The sequence below is a fragment of the Ovis aries genome, chromosome 5 (assembly GCF_016772045.2).
Source record: "Ovis aries strain OAR_USU_Benz2616 breed Rambouillet chromosome 5, ARS-UI_Ramb_v3.0, whole genome shotgun sequence".
NCBI classification, from domain to species: Eukaryota; Metazoa; Chordata; class Mammalia; order Artiodactyla; family Bovidae; genus Ovis; species Ovis aries.
This window is the reverse complement of record NC_056058.1, coordinates 59860994-59879313: the sequence shown is the minus strand read 5'-3', so window position 1 is coordinate 59879313 and position 18320 is coordinate 59860994. Positions and strand designations below refer to the sequence as shown.

Genomic DNA, 18320 nt, shown 5'->3' with positions numbered 1-18320 from the left:
GTCCAAATAGTCAAAGCTATGGTTTTTCCAGCAGTCACGTATGGATGTGAGAGTTGGACTATAAAGAAAGCTTAGTGCTGAAGAATTTATGCTTTTGTGTGGTGCTGGAGAAGACTCTTGAGAGTCCCTTGGACTGCAAAGAGATCAAATCAGTCAATCCTAAAGGAAATCAGTCCTGAATATTCATTGGAAGGACTGATGCTGAAACTGAAACTCCACTACTTTGTCTACCTGATGCAAAGAACTGACTGCTTGGAAGTGACCCTGATGCTGGGAAAGACTGAAGGCAGGAGGGGAAGGGGATGACAGAGGATGAGATGGTAAGATGGCATCACCAACTCATTGGACATGAGTTAGAGCAAGATCTTGGAGTTGGTGATGGACAGGGAAGCCTGGAATGCTGCAGTCCATGGGGTCACAAAGAGTCAGACATGACTGAGTGACTGAACTGAACTGAAATGGTTAGTCTACCAAGCAGAGGAAGTGGGGGGAAGGGGACAAGCCTTGGTTAGGCTTGAGGTATTCTTGGGAAATTCCTGTTGAAACCAAGCAGAGAGCATTCTAGAGATGTGAAACTCATGTGTCCCAAATGGGAATGATGCAATCCCAGCAAACTTCCAGGGCAAAAATGAGTAGGCTATCCATTAATGTTCCGCTTTCCCTTGCATTTGCTTTCTTCTCTTTTTAGAACAGCAACTGGTTTCCTACTCAACTGTAAATATGAATGAACTGACACAGTGTGCAAGGAACTGCATTTGTGGAATCAGAAAACAGAATACTACTCTACCAGGAGTGAGAAAACCTGGGGCATGTTCCTGCCACTCTTGGGACTTCATTTTCTCTATTGGAAAACTACAAGGATGGAACTAGGATCTTTCTAGTATATGATAATTCTCAGTTACCCAGTCTACTACCCCAGGAAGCAATAGCACGCATCAGCAAACTCCAACCTGTGGCTGTTGTCTGTTTTGGTAAAAACCTGCCAGCACCACTGATGCAGGCTGGCCCTGTGAGCCTCAGGAATCAAGCTGGGTATCCTTCTGTGACTCACTTTCCCCTTCTGTTCCCAGTGCCTGCCTCCCATGCTAGTGCCTGGGCCTTGCTGCTGCTCAGGGCCCATGCTGGTCACTACGCTATGCATTAGGGATTCTGCTACTGGTGACTACTAGTCACAGAGCAGAGGAATCTTAGTCTGCCTCAGTTATGGCCAGGCTTTCCAGGGAGAAGAGAAGAGCACTGGGATCTCAATGTCCTACATTGTGAGATAAAAATAATGATAGCACCTGCCTTCTGGAGTTCTGGTGAAAATTAAATGAGACTACGTAGTTTTGACACAGTGTCCTGCATTCAGTAAGTGCTCAATAAACGTTAACTATTATTACTATTCAGTTCTGTTTCTTCTCAGTCACCAACTCTAATATCAGACAGATAGTAATACAACACTGGGCTTCCCTTGTGGCTTAGCTGGTAAAGAATCCACCTGCAATGCAGGAGATCTGGGTTCAATCCCTGGATTGGGAAGATCCCCTGGAGAAGGAAAAGGCTACCCATTCCAGTATTCTGGCCTGGAGAATTTCATGGGTATAGTCCATCGGGTTGCAAAGAGGTGGACACTACTGAGCGACTTGCACTTTCAATTCTAGTACAAAGAGAAAAGCAGTGAACTGAAGCAGGTAGCATGGGCTCCAGTCTCTGCCAGCCTAGCTGTAAGTGGTCATTTTACATGTCTAAGCCTTAATGCATGCACTAGAAAAATGTAAATAACACCTAGCAACACTATTCATTGATTTCATTGCTTCATTAACATCCACAATATAGACTTGGTTCTCATGCTAAATATGGAAAGCCAGGATATGAGATACAGCTCTGCGTGCAAGAGCTCGATGTAAGAAACTACAAAAGAGTATCTGTGAAAGTTTCCTATAGGTCAATAGTAAGATTGTCGGAAGTAAGTGCTGCTGTGGACTCTTAAGTTTCTAGTTTCCAAGAAACTTTGTCTCAGAAACCCTCCATCTAACTTCTGGAGATTTGTTTGGAAGGTGAGAGCGGGAGAGGCAGTTTTAAATAAATGAGCAACCTTCCTGTTAGAAATGAAGGAAAGAACAGTACTGAGTCTGTCTGGATTTGATCTGCGACTCCACATCTAGCAAAACAACGGTCTGAGCTCCGTCCGGGCGGTTGACACTCACAAAAACGCTGGAGGGGGACGAGCTTGGGGAACTGAGATTGGGAGAACAGGCCCCAACTTGCCGGGAGAAAGCTGGTATCTCTGGTGAGCATGCGCATTTTGACTTTCTTCTTGCGCAAAGCCCCACTTGCTCGGAATGCTTACGTCAAAGTCTACGTTGAAAGACGTAAGGAAGGAAGCTAAGGAAACGCCGGCCCTCGGGTCACGTGATGCGACGGGAGCGTCGTTGACTCCTCCCCCACAAGATGGCGTCCTTGCTGCAATCGGAGCGGGTTCTCTATCTAGTCCAGGGAGAAAAGAAGGTTCGGGCTCCGCTGTCGCAGCTTTACTTCTGCCGCTATTGTAGCGATCTGCGGTCGCTGGAATGTGTGTCTCACGAGGTAACGCAGTCGTCCCATGAAGAGTTTGTGTGTTGGGGGATGGGGGAGGCGTTCCCCCTAGTCACCGCGACCAGCGGGGAAGTTCCGTCAGTTGGAGGCGGGTAGTCATTTTCCTAGCATGCTGATTGGCTTTGCCTTCCGTCACTCGGTTTTGTCTGTGATTTAATTTGCTTATAATTTGTCACTTGGAAAGGAGGAGCGGCCTTGGGTGGGGCTGAACGGCCTTTCTGTTCTATAGCGTCTTCTGATTGGACAAACTAGACTTTGGGGACCCTGGCCATCTACTAGGGGGTTTGGTAATTGGGCGGGTTGTGGGGGGAAAAGATGTCGGGGTGCTTAGTTGAGGCCCCTTGAGGGGCGAGATACGGTCTTCCCAGGATTGATTGAGGTAGTGGGAAAGTCCGCGGTCGTTCTCATCCAAGCGCCTCCTATCCTGGAAGTTCTGCCCCTCCTTGGGCAGAAACCCGGCCTTCTGACTGCCTTGTTCTGTTTCCCAGCCCAGCCCAAGGCCTGCAGCAAAGAAGAGGGTTGGGATGGGGTGAGCTGAGAGAAAAGCGCTTAGAATCGAATCTGTTGTTTAAGAAGCTCAAAGTATTATATTTATGGCGCTTCTCCTGGGGGTACATTTCTGTCCTTCACTGATACAAGTGGGCGTTGGAGGTGAGATTGCTCAGAATGTAAAAGACTCCACCCTGGGGGAAAAAAATCATCAACGAATAACAAAGCCCCCAAACGTCTGCAGCACTTGACGCGTGTTCATTCAGTAAGATTTGGGGCTTAAAAGACGAGTTAAGACATAAATCCTGCTCTTGAGTTACTTGCAGGCTCCTGAAGGAAAAGCTGATTAGTATTATAATACATAGTTTATGCTTATTCAGTACTTTCTGTATGCCATGTGCTTTACATAATCTCCTTTAATCATTCTACCTTTCTTTTAAAAAAACCACTTTACCGTTAAGGGGTTTCCTGGTGGCTCAGTCCGTAAAGAATCTGCCTGCAATGCAGGAGACGCTAGTTCGATACCCGGATGGGGAAGATCCCCTGGCAGAGGGTATGACAACCGACTTAAGTATTCTTACCTGGAGAATCCCACCGACAGAGGAGCCTGGTGGGTTACAGCCCAGGGGTCGCAAAGGGTCGGACAGGACTGAAGTGGCTGATGACTCTTGTATTTCACAGTTAAAGAAACAGGCATAATGTTTGCAGTATGTCACACAGCCAAAAATTTGAGGAAGGGAGGAAGGACCAGGATTTGAAACCGAGCAGCCTGATTCAGTGGACTTCAGTCAGGATCCCTGGACTGTTAAAAATGCTTATGAGAATATGTCCCATACTATAAGCCATTTTACACATTATTAATTACTATTTTATTGAGAATATTTTTCATACTATTCAGAATAGTCAGAGAAAGCAGTTAAATAACAAGGGGGGAAAAGAAAAATCAATGCTGTATTATATACAGCATTTGTTTTTCTCTATTAGCACTTTGTACACTTATCCCTTTGGCAGGCCCTTTCTCTCTATGATGCCTCCCTGTCCCAGCTTCACCTCCAGAATTTACTGATTAGATTCTTATTTGGTGATCAGTAGGGAGCTAGTTTTCATAATCTGTAAGGACACCTTCAGCTAGGACATTCAGTCTGTGACTGTATCTTTTATGGACTGGTGTGCACCTGTGAAAGAGAAGCCATTAGGGTTTGGGGAAGGATGATGCCAATGAGGGTTGAAGCAGTCCAGAAAGTTCTAATGGGGAGCCTGGAATTGGAGCCGCACTTGAAGGGAGGAGCGTAATTCAGAAAGGAACAAAAGGGAATGAATTACATTTTACCTTTTATGATGAGTGCATTATGCCTTTTATGATGCACTGAGTGCAAATATAAGTTAACAGTACTGTATTTTGTGTTCCTGGTGACTATTTGAGCAGCGACTTTATCTTTCAAAGGTGGTTCTGTTTATAAGCAGATGATAAAAACAGAAACCAGTTTCTGTCATAGTATTTATGTTCAGGTGAATCTGTCTTTCCATCTGCAGATGCCCAGAGTTCTAGAATTATCAAATAGGATCTACCTACATTCAAGGAAATAATTATTCAGTCCTTAAAAAAATACAGTGAATTTAATTTTTATACTGTGTTTTCAAGCTAAATACAATAAGACTATCTTGTCAACCTAGTAGTTTAATTTGCCATTTAAAAATCTCCAGTTGGTTGGCTATAGCTGACTTTGTAACTGTTAATTTATGCTTTTCTTCAGCGAACATGTAATACATCAGTAAGGAGAGAACTTTTAAAGTCTCTCAACAATTAAAGTGTTATTGCAGTCCCATAAAGCTGGGAGCAGGCAATGGCAACCCACTCCAGTATTCTTGCCTGGCAAATCCCATGGAGGGAGGAGCCTGGTAGGCTGCAGTCCATGGGGTTGCTAGGAGTTGGATACGACTGAGCGACTTCACTTTTCCTTTTCACTTTCATGCATTGGAGAAGGAAATGGCAACCCACTCCAGTGTTCTTGCCTGGAGAATCCCAGGGAGAGGGTGTGGGTGGGGCCTGGTGGGCTGCCGTCTCTGGGGTCGCAGAGAGTCGGTCACGACAAGTGACTTAGCAGCAGCAAAGCTAGACTAGGTAAAAGGATTTTTGATCACAGCTTCATAACTTGGATTGTTAATCTATTTAGATTATCATAGAATCTTTTTTAACATAAACATATTTTAACATGCCTAATACATAAACTCTGGTGAAAGGGAATAGGAAAATTCAGAAAAGAAAAATAAAAGGATTTCAAGAAATTCAGAGGTTAAGAAAAAAACAGGTGATTTTTATAAGAATAAACCCTATGCTGCAAACAGTCCAAGTTCTTTGCCAGAACGATGGTCTCTCACCTTCTGCTGCAGAATAATGTATTTTAAATTCCACTATTTGTTATAGGTGTATACACAAGCCAACATGATTTTTTTATTTCTTGTTTCATTCTAGGTGGACTCCCATTATTGTCCCAGTTGTTTAGAAAATATGCCATCGGCTGAAGCCAAACTAAAAAAGAACAGGTAAGACTGGGATCCATGTTTCCTATTTTCCACAGCTATGTTTTAATAGCTGGTAAGAAAACACATGAAATTAGCTGTTTTTCTTTTCTTAGCATCATTTTTTTTTTTTTGCCAAAGGTGACTCTTCCATTTAAAAAAAAATAAATTGTATTTTATAACAGTTTTGGACTTGAGATTACCTTGACGATGATACAGAGAATTCCCTTTAATCTTTACCCAGTCTCCCCTATTGTAAATGTCGTATATCAGTATGGTATTATTTGTCTCAATTAATGAATATTATTGGTAGCATTATTATTAAATTTAGATTTCCTCAATTTTTCTCCTAATCTCATTTTTCTGTTCTGAGATCCTATTCAGGATACCCACATTGTATTTAATAGTCATATCTCTTTAGGATCCTCTTGCTGTGAAATTTTGTTAGCGTTTCCTTGGTTTTGAGGAGTACTGGTAAGATATTTTGTAGAATGTCCCTTGATTGGAAGTTGTCTGGTGCTTTTGTCGTCATCTGAGAGAATGTGTTATGGGGAAGAGGATCACATAGGTAGAGTGCATCTCTCGCCACACCATATCAGGGGTGTGTACCACCAATGTGACTTTTCACTGGAGATGTTAACCTTGAGTACTTGGCTTGAGCTATTGTTTGTCAGATTTTTCTGATGTGAAGTTACCCTCTTCCCCCCCCCTCCCCTTTTCCTTTTCCATATCATACTCTGGGAAGGAAATGTACTAGTACAGCCCACACTTAACTAGCAGTGAGTTATACTTCCCTTCCATAAGAGCTGTCTCCATGAATTACTTGGAATTCTTTTGCATGGAAGATTTTTCTCTTTTCCCTTTTTTATTTATTTAATCATTTACTTAAAACAGTGTGGACTTGTGAATATTTTTGTGTACTTTAGGTAATACGCCAGTACTACTATTTTTTTTTTTTTAATTCAGGTTGTTCCAGCTTTGGCCATTATAACCCTCTTTTAGTAGATTTCTGTCTCCCTTTGGCGTACCCCCATCATTTTATGGCATTGAGGGGGAGGGAAGCATTATTCAGTTGCTTGAGAACTTTCCTACTTACTCCAGGCTTACCTATATTTTCTGTCCCAGAGCCATTTCTCCAAGGAGCCCTGGGGCCTTTTACTAGAGATTGGTATTAAAAATCAAGATCTGAGTAGTAGATATGGTCATTGTTACTGGTGCCATTTTGGTTTTTAGCATGGTGTGGAAGTCCTTTGCAACCAGTCACACCTTTGTACCTCCATGGATATAAACCACTATTTGTCCTTCCTGTCCTGGAGAAAGAGCTCCATATAAACCAGCTTTGTATGCCATCCATACCTTTATTTTATCATTTAATCCTCAAAGTATCCCTTTAAGGTAGGTACTATTATTATTCTTACTTGAGAATATTGTCCCGTAGCAAAATATCACAGAAAATTGGAGTTATGGAACTTTAGAGCAAGTCTATGACTGAAGGTACAATCTTGATCATCTCAGATGGTACGAAAGTAGAAAACTTTCTACTAGAAACACAAAAAGGCATGGGGGCCCCTGTAAGGGAATGTTGACTGGTTCACTAGGAAAAGTAATGCCTGAAGAGAGCAGAAAGCCCTGAAAATGCCGCACTTCTGAACCATTTCACCTTGGTAGCATTATTTGGTATCTGTTTTAGCTCTCTGGCACAGCAAACAAGCAGTTATTTTCCAAACCCAACTTCACAGCTTATCAAATTGTTGCCTCTCAGTTTTCCATTGTTCAGTTGGTCTGTCCTCTCTAAAGTCATAAGCTGTGACGTTTCTTTGTCCCACAGAATCTTTGTGGTCTGTGCAAGCATAAGAAGAGTCTAAAAGTTAACTCCAGACTGTTAACAATGATTCCCTCTGTGAACTAGGCTTAGGTCATGCTGTAGTTATTCAGGAACTTTGGTGATGACTGCATATTTTTAAAAATAATTGGCATATAATGCTTTTGAAATTTTAAAACAGTTTATAAGAGTCTCTTCAGAGTACTTTTTGGTTTCCTTTTGTTTGAGAGCCACCCTTCCCTTACAGTTCTCTCTTGAACTCCTGACATACAGAGCAATATCTTGAACACAGTAGGTGCTTGGTGAATATTTGTTGGATGAGTCAGTGATTGTTTGTTGTGTTCCAGATGTGCCAACTGCTTTGACTGTCCTGGCTGCATGCACACCCTCTCCACTCGGGCAACAAGCATCTCGACACAGCTTCCAGATGACCCAGCCAAGACCACCATGAAGAAAGCCTACTATTTGGCCTGTGGATTTTGTCGCTGGACGTCTAGAGATGTGGGCATGGCAGATAAATCTGTGGGTGAGTGAGGTGGACTTTAGCATGAGATTTTGTGAAATCAGCAGAGTTGTAATTGCACACAAATCATGAATTCTGTTACTTGTTGGGAGGTAGGTGAGAAATTCAGAGTATTTTGCCACTAAATCTTCTGTGTTCCCAAATTCTCACATTTATGACCATGATATTTCATTGGAAACTGGGTATTCTTAAGGTTGGTAAAATAGCATTTATATATCTGACATTTTTTTTAGAATCAAAAGATTAATGTTCTTCATAAAAAATAATTGCTGCTGATGGTGAAACACACCATGAACAAACTTAAAAGATTAAAGTGGCCAATCTTATATATAACAAACTACAGATAAATAACCAAAAATTAGGAACCCTTATAAATCAATAGGGAAGCTACCCAAGAGAAAAAAAAAAATGTCAAAGAATAGGAATAGCAGCCCTCAGAAATGGAAATAAAAATGTTCAATAACCAAAATGTGCACAAATCATTGGAATTTGTTTTTTTGCACACAACTTGGTGAGGTGATTTTTTTTTAAGTCAATAAATATGCAAAAGGATATGTTTCAGTTTTACTAGTAATTAGGAAAGTGCATATTAAAACTTAATCCATTGATTTGGGAAAATTTTAAAAATCTGGTATCACAGAAATATAAGATAATTGTTTTTTTGTCTGCTACCACCTTAGATAGCAGTTTAACATTTATTAAACTTTTAAATTGCTTTTATTCTTTTACCCAAAAGTTCCATGTCTGGGTGTCTATCCTGAAGCATTCAAACACATGCTTAAAGAGACATCTATATATATCATAAGTGATACAGAAAAGTTATGTGTGTTTGGACCTAAAGACAGTCTAAAATGTTAATTGCCTATCCATCATTTTTGGGTTTCAAAGCAGAGGTTGCACTTAATCTTTATTAGGAAACTTCCTTAATTTTTTTCATTTTCTGTATTCTATGGTTAATAACAGAGAAACACTATTACAGTCAGTTCAGAATCTTGAGTTGCTATTTGTTATTTATATAAATAGTAGCATTGCTAACTTTCCATTGTCTTTTTTCTTTCTGAAATTTCATTAATTTTCTGAAAATTTTTTAGACTTGTTAAGAATTACCATTTTTAGATTTTCATTAAAAATGTCAACTTACCAACAAGGACCTGTTGTATAGCACATAGAACTCTGCTCAGTGTTATGTGCCAGCCTGGATGAGAGGGAGGTTTGGAGGAGAATGGATACATGTGTATGTATGGCTGAGTCCCTTCGCTGTTCACCTGAAACTGCCACAACATTGTTAATCGCCTGTACCCCAATACAAAATGTTTAAAGTTTGAAAAATAATCAGCTTACTAATACACGAGGAAGCCAATTAAAAAATTATTGTTATATGACATAACCCAAAGAAAGATGGACGTTAGGTAAAAATTTCCTATAGCTTCTTATATAATTTGGTAGTAAAAATGGGTGAAGTTCTTTCAGATTCAACTCTGTTCTTAAAACTTAATTCTTGATTTTCTTGAGTTTGCCCTTTGGTGTAGAATACCTGAGCTCTTGGTTGTTTTCCTAATTTCATACATTATATTGATAAAACATTCTTCAAAAACAAAAAGTTAACAAACAAGTTTCTTAAAGTATTTGTTGGTGGGTAGATATTTCCTGAAATATGATTTATATTAGAAAGTTTCTGTACCATCTTTTTAGATTGTCAGTAAATATTTGTGTCTTAGTGTAGCAAGTAAATTGTCTAAATTTGTTTACGAATTTAAGTTAAATGTAAAAAACAACCTCAAAGTGGCACTTAGTGAGTTAAGTGTATTTTTTCCATGTTTGTATTTTGTTTCTCTTTATCAGATTAAACAAAATCCAAATAGATATCTCAGTTTGTTCCTCTTTAAGTCTTTTTTTGGTACTTTTTGGACTATAAACCATTAGGATTGGATAATTTATTTTTTAGAATTTAAAGCCTGTGCTTATTTCTAGAAATCTAGCTCCTCTAAGGGTATCTTGACAATGATAATTGAATACTCAGAGCTCTTAAGAAGTACAGATAATTTCATTTCTTCCATGATGTAATTGGTATCTAAGAAGCCCTGAAACCACTTTAGTTACAACTATTTGTTTATTTATTTATAAGTAAGCCCTTGTGTCATCAGTAATGTGCAAAAACTTATAATGAGATCATAATGGCTCTCAAATTTGTGTTCAGAATCAATCAGCAGTTCTAAAAATGCAATTAGATAAAACTTAAGATTTTTCTAAAATGTTACTGAAACATTGTTTTCACATAATTATTTTTCATGTTTGCCTTAGTAAAACAACTTTTAAAATATAAATATTGTACTAAAGGTTGTTATTGCTGCCATTTCCTGCAAGGAGTTACAGTGTCACGTTCAATAGGAGTTGTTTTTATTTGGGAAAAAAGTTATTTATATAAAAATAATACACATTCATGAACTTAGCACTCAGCTTAAGAAATTAAACAGAACCAAAACAGTGTAAGCCCAGTATAGCCTTCCTCCCACTCCATCTGCCTTCTGTTTCCTAGAGAGAGATGGTCATCAGTCTTGAATTCAGGTTTTCATCAGTTCTTTGCATATTTTTGCAGTTCTCCACATAACGTATGTAGCCATTAGCAAACGTGTTTCTCAACTTGAAACAAATAGAACCTTGTTTTATGTATCCTGCTACAACTTCTCTCTATCCAGTTTGTTTGTGGTGTGTAGTAGTGATGGTCAGTGATTCATCCCTGGCTTAACCACAGTTTACTTCTTTAGTCTCTTCCAAATGGACATTTAGGTTGTTTTCAATTTTTTGCTTCTGACAACAGTGCTGTTAGAATCCTTCTTACATGTGTTTCCTGTCACAGGAGCAAGGATTTCTCTGCGTAATTTAAAGTAAAATTGCTGGTTGTAAGATGTGTACATCATTAGCTCTCCAAAATGCATTTACCAATTTTCGCTCCCATAAATACATGAGTAAACTATTCACTGCTCCACATCCCTGGCAGCTCTTGGTACTGTTGACTCTTTCAAGTTTTCCCAAACTCGTGGTTGTGAAATGGCACCTCCTAGTTTTTTTCCCTTTTTTGGGGCATAGCTTTATTGAGATGTAATTTTACATATAATGAAACTCAGCAATTTTAAGTATAGAATTCTTTGATTTTGGACGAACGTGTATAGGCACATAGCCACATCCACAGTGATGATATAGAATATTTCTGTCACCCCAAAAAAGTTTTCTCATGCCCCAGTCAATTCCTTCCCCGCACCTCCTGGCCCTTGACTACAACTGATTTGCTTTCTTTCACTGTAATTGTGCCTTTTCTAGAAGTTTACATAGTTGGAGTGTTTTAATCTTTTGTGTCTGGCTTCTTTCTCTTAGTATAGTGCTTCTGAGATTCTTTCATGTTTTTGCTGGGGTTTTTTTTGAGTTGTATTCTATTGTATGGGTATACCATATTTTGTTTATTCATTCTGTAGTTGATAGACACTGAAATTTTTTCCAGTGTGAGGCTCATATGAATAAAACTGGATATGAACATTTGCCTGCAAATTTTAGTGTAAATATGTATTTTCATTTTTCGTATTTACCTAGGAATTGAATTGCTGAGTCATGGGGTTAAGTGTTTGTTTACCTTGACTGAAAACTGTTTCTCTAAGTGGCTGTACAGTTTCAGGTCCTCACCAGCAAAGGAGGAGAGTTCCATTTCCTCAATAACCATTAGTATTGTTGGTCTCTTTCATTCTGGCCATTCTAGTGAGTGTAGTGATACTTCACTGTGGTTTTAAGTTGCATTTTCTTAATATGCTTATTTGCCATCTATGTGTTTTCTTTGGTGAAGTGTTCGTACAAATCTTTTGCCTATTTGCCTGTTTTTAAACTGAACTTTTATCTTTTTGTTGAGTTGTGAGAGTTCTATATTGTGGATACAAGCCCTTTATTGAATATATGTTTCGCAGCTATTATCTCCCAGTCTGTGACTTGCCTTTTTATTTTCTCAAGTGTCTTTTGAAAAACACAAGTTTTTAGTTTTGATGAGGTTCAGTTTATCAAGTTTTTTTATATATAATTTGTGCCTTTTGTGTCCTAGTGAAGAAACTTTAGCTTAACCCAAGGTTATTAAGAGTTTCACTTTGGTTTTCTTCTAGGAATATTATGTTTCAGCTTTTGAGTGTAAGTTTATTACCATTTCATGGTAAATTTTGTAAATGTTGTGAGGTGTAAGGGTTAAGGTTAATTTTTTATAAATTGTGTAAATGGTTACAGTACCATTTGTTGAAAGTATTCATTATGGTTTTACTTTCAGCTTTTTGGAATAATTTTTTCCTTTATGATTTGTTTGTGCTTTTGTTTCTTATGTTAAGAAACTCTTCTCTAAACCGAGGTCATAGAACATAGAAATTGCACATTATTATAGGTAAGAGCAAATTCTCTGGAGTCAGACTGCCTGCATTTGAATCGTGGCTTTATTGCTTACTATCTCTGTGACTTTGGGCAAGTTATTTAACTCTCTGAGCTTCAATTTCCTCACTTGTAAAATAAGCCTAATAATGAAAGTCCATACCTCAGAGGGTTATTATGAAAATAAAACAAAGTTTGATAGATTCCAAATACCTGGCAGAGAAATTATACATGTATTAGTTGTAGAGGTGGTCCTAGTGGTGGTTATTGTTATCACCACCATTATATTTAAAGAAAGAATTTGATTCTAAGCACTCTGGCCTATTTAATTCCTAGGACTCTTTCTTGAAAATTCTGTGATTTTATGTTTTTAAGTTTAAGTCTGTGGCCTGCAGATGACCTGTTTTTTTGTGAAAATAAAATCAGATTATGTAAGCCTTGTTTAATATTCCTTTATTTTTCAGCTAGTGGTGGTTGGCAGGAGCCTGAAAATCCTCACACGCAACGGGTAAGTAAAGGGTCATCAGAGAGAGGATGACATGAGGAAAGATGAAGAAAAAGACCATTTTATCAGTGAATATGACTTAGGCTTATAAATCCATGATGTGTGCTTTGGTGTCTTTTACATTTAGAAAGTGCTCCTCATGTAAGACATTTAATCATAATGGCAGTTTTTTCCAGCCTGACTTAAGTTAATAGAGAAACCTAAGAGTAATTTTATTTCTGTACTCTTGTTAATTGGAAAAAGGAAATAATATGTTTCTGTTTTCCATATACCCACAAACTAAGTTAAAGGTCCATTTGTTCTCAGAAATATATCATCAACATGTAAACATATCAGCATATAAACATCTTAAGTCTTGGAAACATCACTAATTTAGAAGATGCTCTTGGAATCAGTAGCAATCATGATTTAGACATCCTTTAATAGTTCACAGTGAATTGATCTCTGCTGTGTAAATTAGGACTGATTTTGTTGCCTTGGAAGCAGAATATTAGAAAGATGGTGAAATGTGATTGAAATGAAGTTATACAGTCAAACTGGATTAAATAATAATTAATAATTATTCACTTATGACTCAGCTAAAATTAGAAATACTGAAAATATCCTGGATGGGAGTGTATCCAATTGGACCTTTGCGCATATACTATTGTCAGTGTGAACTAGTACAGTTTTCTTGGTCTCTCAGCAGTATCTACTTCCTGGACTCTGAAGTACAGAAATACTTGTACTTATGCATGAAAATATGTATATTCAGTTACCAAGCAGGTATCAAGCATATGCTCCATTCTGTGTGCCAGGGACCATGCTGAGCAATAGGAATATATGACCTTTCCTCTCACAGAGTTTAAGACTGATGGGAAAACAAAATCAGTTAATCCCCAGATAAAGGAAAAACTCAAAGTAATGTGAAGGAGAGAGAAGCTGTGCATGTGAGCATTTATTATAGGGAATTTGAACTAGATAAGTCTACATCTGAGGGTTGCACTAGGATCTGAGGACAACAGGCAGAGAAGGGAAAGAATTCAGGGTGCAGGAACACCCAAGGCAAAGAGCTTGTAAGTGGAAGGAGCAAGTTGTAGACCAGTGGGCAAGTGTGCCATAGTGGAGAGTTGCGGTAGCTGAATAGAGAAAAGGATTTGGAGCCAAACTGCGCAGAACCATGTGGACCAAGTTAAGGCATTTGAGAAGCCTTTAAAGCAGAAGAGCTGACGGGATCAGATAAATGTTTCTAAAAAACAATTACTATTGACTTGATAGAAGAGTGGGTATCAGGAGACATTTAAGTGCTCTCAGAGGAAATGGTTACATACCTTTAGGACACCTGTACCATTTAGTAAGATGTAACCTTTAAAAAGAATGAGGTAAATCTATTAATATATGTACTGAGTGGAAATTCACACATAAAGTGAAAAAGTTTTAAAAGAGCAAGTTTTTCCCCCTTATATGAAAAATATAAAGACATATTTATTTTGCACATACAAAAGTTGTATGTCTATGCATGCATTTTTTTAATGTATGCAGAGTATAATATCATACCTGTGTCTGTGTGTGAGAAAGATTTCTAACCTGTAGTAGTGGATACCTGTGGTGAGGAGAAGGATGAACATGCGCACAAGAGATAAAAGAGAAGTTTTACCTTCCATTCTTTATATTTCTATATTGCTTGAACTTTTCACGGTTGTATGGCTTTTATGATTAAAGAATACTTTTGAAATGAAAATATGCATTGGAGTCAAGGAGAAATAGAATATGAAATGTCACATTGTTGGAAATAGATGGTCCTGTGGCCATGCCAGGAAAATAGGAGTGGTTGTGAGGGTAAGTAAGCAGTGAAGTAAAAGAGCAGTGAAGAGAGAACATGGAATTTTCAAGCCTTTTCATTGCTCATTTCTTCTGTTGTTGAACTTGAAAGTTCCATTTCAATTCTGAAAATAGATCATGTAAGGAAGACAGATTCTCTTCAGGGAAGAGAAACTTGCCCACTTTAATGTGTCTTTTCTATTCATTATATCTCTAGTCAGTTTAGTTGAATTTCCTAAGCTTCTTGTTAGCTGTTTCACATATTTGATTTCTTACAGATGAACAAACTGATTGAATATTACCAGCAGCTTGCTCAGAAGGAGAAGGTTGAGCGAGATCGCAAGAAACTGGCACGGCGTAGAAACTATATGCCTTTGGCTTTTTCGGTGAGAACTTGGTATAAAGAGGAGTTTCCAATTCACTGATCAAGACCAGTATGGCATAAGAGCAGTGAACATTTCAGAAAGCGGCCATTGTCCCTAGATTCCTGAATGATGGCTAGCAAAAAAAGGTCCCTTAGGTGATAGGTGTCTAAGTCCAAAGGATATGCTTTTGCAATATCATTAGGTCTGAGTTCTTTGGGTTTTAAGTACATTTGTGTTTCTTTCTCCATCACTCCCCTCTATCATCTTATTTCCTAAAGAGGCTACTATTAGTTTTGTAGGCACCCACATTTACAGCTTTTGCACATTACAGAAAGTCAGAAGAATATGAACAAATCGTAGATTTTATTCATGCTATACATGTAGTCCACCCACCTTTGGCATCCTGGAAGTAGTGATTTCCGGACTTTAGTTATCATAATTTTTTGGCACCTTCCAATATTTCTCCAATGTGAAAAATACTGACTTCTATACTGAGTTTTTTTGTGGTTAAATAAGTAGTAATATATGCAGGTGTACTTTTGATAGAAATTATTGATCAAAGTTATTCTCTACTAGTTTGTAAACTGCCAATTAGAAATGAGAAATTAGGGTTTGAAGCTTTTGCTGTTGTCCCCCCAAGTTTTATTTGCTCCCAGAATAAGTTATTTTTTGTGTGTTTTCTTGGAGCCAAGCAGATTGGCATTTAACAGATAATGTTTCTTGAATGGCAGTGATGTATCAAACTCAGTGCTGAGTTCTTTATACATATTACTGTGCTTAATCCTCACAACAGTCCTGTGTAGTAGGTGGTATATTCCCATTTTACACTGAAGGGAATGAGACTTGTAATGGTTAAATAAATTCTTGTACTGCTTCTGCCTGAGAGTTAGTTAAGCCATTAAAACCCTAAGAATTGGTAAGAGTCATATAAAAATGTCTTTTAGAACTTAATAAAACATTAGAACTTGCAAAGCATCCGCATTTGCCAGAGACTCTTATGACGTCTCCATGAATTTTTTGAACAATCCAGTGTTATAATCAGCATATGTAGTAGTGTATTTAGGGAGGAATTTGAATTAAATGTGTTACTCTTCCAACTTTCCCCTATGACCTGCCTGCTGTATGAGTTTGCTTGTATCTTATCCTGCATTTTTTTGTCTCTGTTGCAACCTGCTGCTATTTTGGTGCCTACAGCAACATACTATTCATGTAGTGGTAAGTTCTTTTATGATTCTTGCTGACCCTAAAGTTAGCAGACGATCTCACTGGTGTTCCAAGAAGACATTCATCGTGTGTCTTAGATACTTCACATAATTTTCTGGTGTAAGCCATTGCTTAGGTATTTTTACATTAAAAATCACATTTTGCTCATTTTCACTGTATTAATGTAGTTTCAATCTCCATGTTTGGTGCTTTTGTTGTCATTTTAAAAATAAGATGATGTGGGGCTACACTTACTGTCTTTAAAAGAAGCACTTATTAAATTAGCTTTTCTTTTTTTTGCTTATTTCCCTGAGCTTCTCATGCTGTCCCTCCCCAAATTATTTATTTGATACAAAACATATATAAAAATAGAATTTCTAAGAGAAATTTCTTAACTCTGTTTAGGACAAATACGGTCTTGGAACCAGGCTTCAGCGACCACGAGCTGGTACAACCATCAGTACCCTTGCTGGACTTTCGTAAGTTTGGACATTAAATGGCTTTGAGGGGAAAAAGCTGGTATCAAAATGAATATTGAAGGAATGTGGTTTTAAAGTAACAGTTGCCAGTGGGGAAGAAGATGCTCATACTTAGGAAAAACCTAGCCAGAAAGAATATTCTACAGTAGAGCAGTACTTCAGTTAGCGATCTCGTGGACTTTTAGGAGGACCTTTGAGAAATGATTGCTGTTATCTTTTAGCCTTAAAGAAGGAGAGGACCAGAAGGAGATAAAGATTGAGCCAGCTCAGGCTGTAGATGAAGTGGAACCTCTACCTGAAGACTATTACACGAGACCAGTAAATTTAACAGAGGGTAATTTTATACGTGATTCTACTTTGTTTCTGTTTTACATCTAATTCTGTTTTTGTTACTTCTTTGCCTTGTGATTTTTGTTTTTTATTTGAGATTTTTAATGGTATAGTTGTTAGTAGTAAAATGAATCATGCAGAAGACAAGATAAAGGTAATCATTTGAAGAAATGTCTGTCAAATTTCTATATTTTTTTGGCAGTCACAAAGGCAGTGTTATTTTGTGTAGTTATCACACATACATCTGATTTTGAGCAAGTCACTTAAACTAAGCGTGGTTTCTGCCTTTCATGCTAGTGACCACCCTTCAGCAGCGCCTCTTACAGCCTGATTTCCAGCCAGTCTGTGCTTCACAGCTCTTTCCTCGTCATAAGCATCTTCTGATCAAACGGTCCCTGCGCTGCCGAGTAAGTATTCCTCTCTGTAGAGTTGTCATTTTGTAAGAAAAAAGCAAAAATAAATGCAGTGGGGATCTGGTCAGTATCAAAACCTCTGGAAAATAGTAACTAGAAAATGTTTATAGAGAATGTTCCAGTGTGCAGGCACTGTTTTAAAGCTTTCAAGATAAGCTTAAAGCCCCTAACTCAGTGAGGTAAGTACTGTTGTTAGCCTTATTTTACAAATGTGGAAGCTGGGGTATCTGAAAGTTAAGTTCATACTGCTAACCCCTAAAAGAATACTGAAAGAATATAAAGCTTTTAGGAGAGTAGGGAGGAAACAAAAAGGACTGATTTTTAAAAATCAATTTAAAAGAAAAGCAAGAAAGAAGAAAAAGAAGCAAATCCAGGCTCAGGGAATCTGTGAAACATCAGAGTCCCTTCAATTAATAGAAGAAATACTGTAAAAGAAAACAGACCCAAAGAAGGGAAAGGAGACATTTTAGACCAATACTATCCAACAGAACTTTCTGCAGTGATGGGAGTATTCCTTATCTGTACAGTCCAGCATATTAGCCACAAGTCACATGTAGCCTACTGAGCACTTGAAATATGGTAGTGCAGCTGTGGGTCCTGAGTCTTTCTAAGATGAAATTCATTTAAATAATGACATGTGACTAATAGCTGCTATTATCAAATAACACAGCATTATATTAGAAGAGACTTAGGCCTGTCAACCAAACAAATACAGTGTATAGACTTTAATTCCTCATTCAAACAAAGCATAGAAAGAAAGAAGGGAGAGATAGAGGAAGGAAGGGACCAGAGGAAAGAAGAAAATATACCATGCTAATACTAATCAAAAGAAAGCAAGAGTAGCCATATTCATCTCAGACAGCAGACTTCAAAGTAAGGACAGTTAGCAGGGCTAAAGAAGG

At 38.1% G+C, this 18320-nt stretch overlaps 1 protein-coding gene across 2 annotated transcripts in view; it reads left to right on the top strand.

Moving 5' to 3' along the window:
- Positions 1–2416: 2416 nt before the first annotated feature.
- Positions 2417–18320, top strand: part of DCTN4 (dynactin subunit 4) — a 33300-nt gene continuing 17396 nt past the window's right edge. Inside the window, exons 1-9 of one of the 2 annotated variants that reach the window (XM_004008981.5) lie at positions 2417–2568; positions 5540–5610; positions 7756–7934; positions 12788–12831; positions 14907–15014; positions 16188–16208; positions 16602–16675; positions 16897–17009; positions 17303–17412. In XM_004008981.5, the coding sequence (XP_004009030.1) occupies positions 2434–2568; positions 5540–5610; positions 7756–7934; positions 12788–12831; positions 14907–15014; positions 16188–16208; positions 16602–16675; positions 16897–17009; positions 17303–17412 (855 nt within the window). In that variant the 5' untranslated portion in view covers positions 2417–2433. The remainder of the gene's footprint in view (positions 2569–5539; positions 5611–7755; positions 7935–12787; positions 12832–14906; positions 15015–16187; positions 16209–16601; positions 16676–16896; positions 17010–17302; positions 17413–18320) is intronic. The other variant, XM_004008980.5, reaches the window with a different exon arrangement.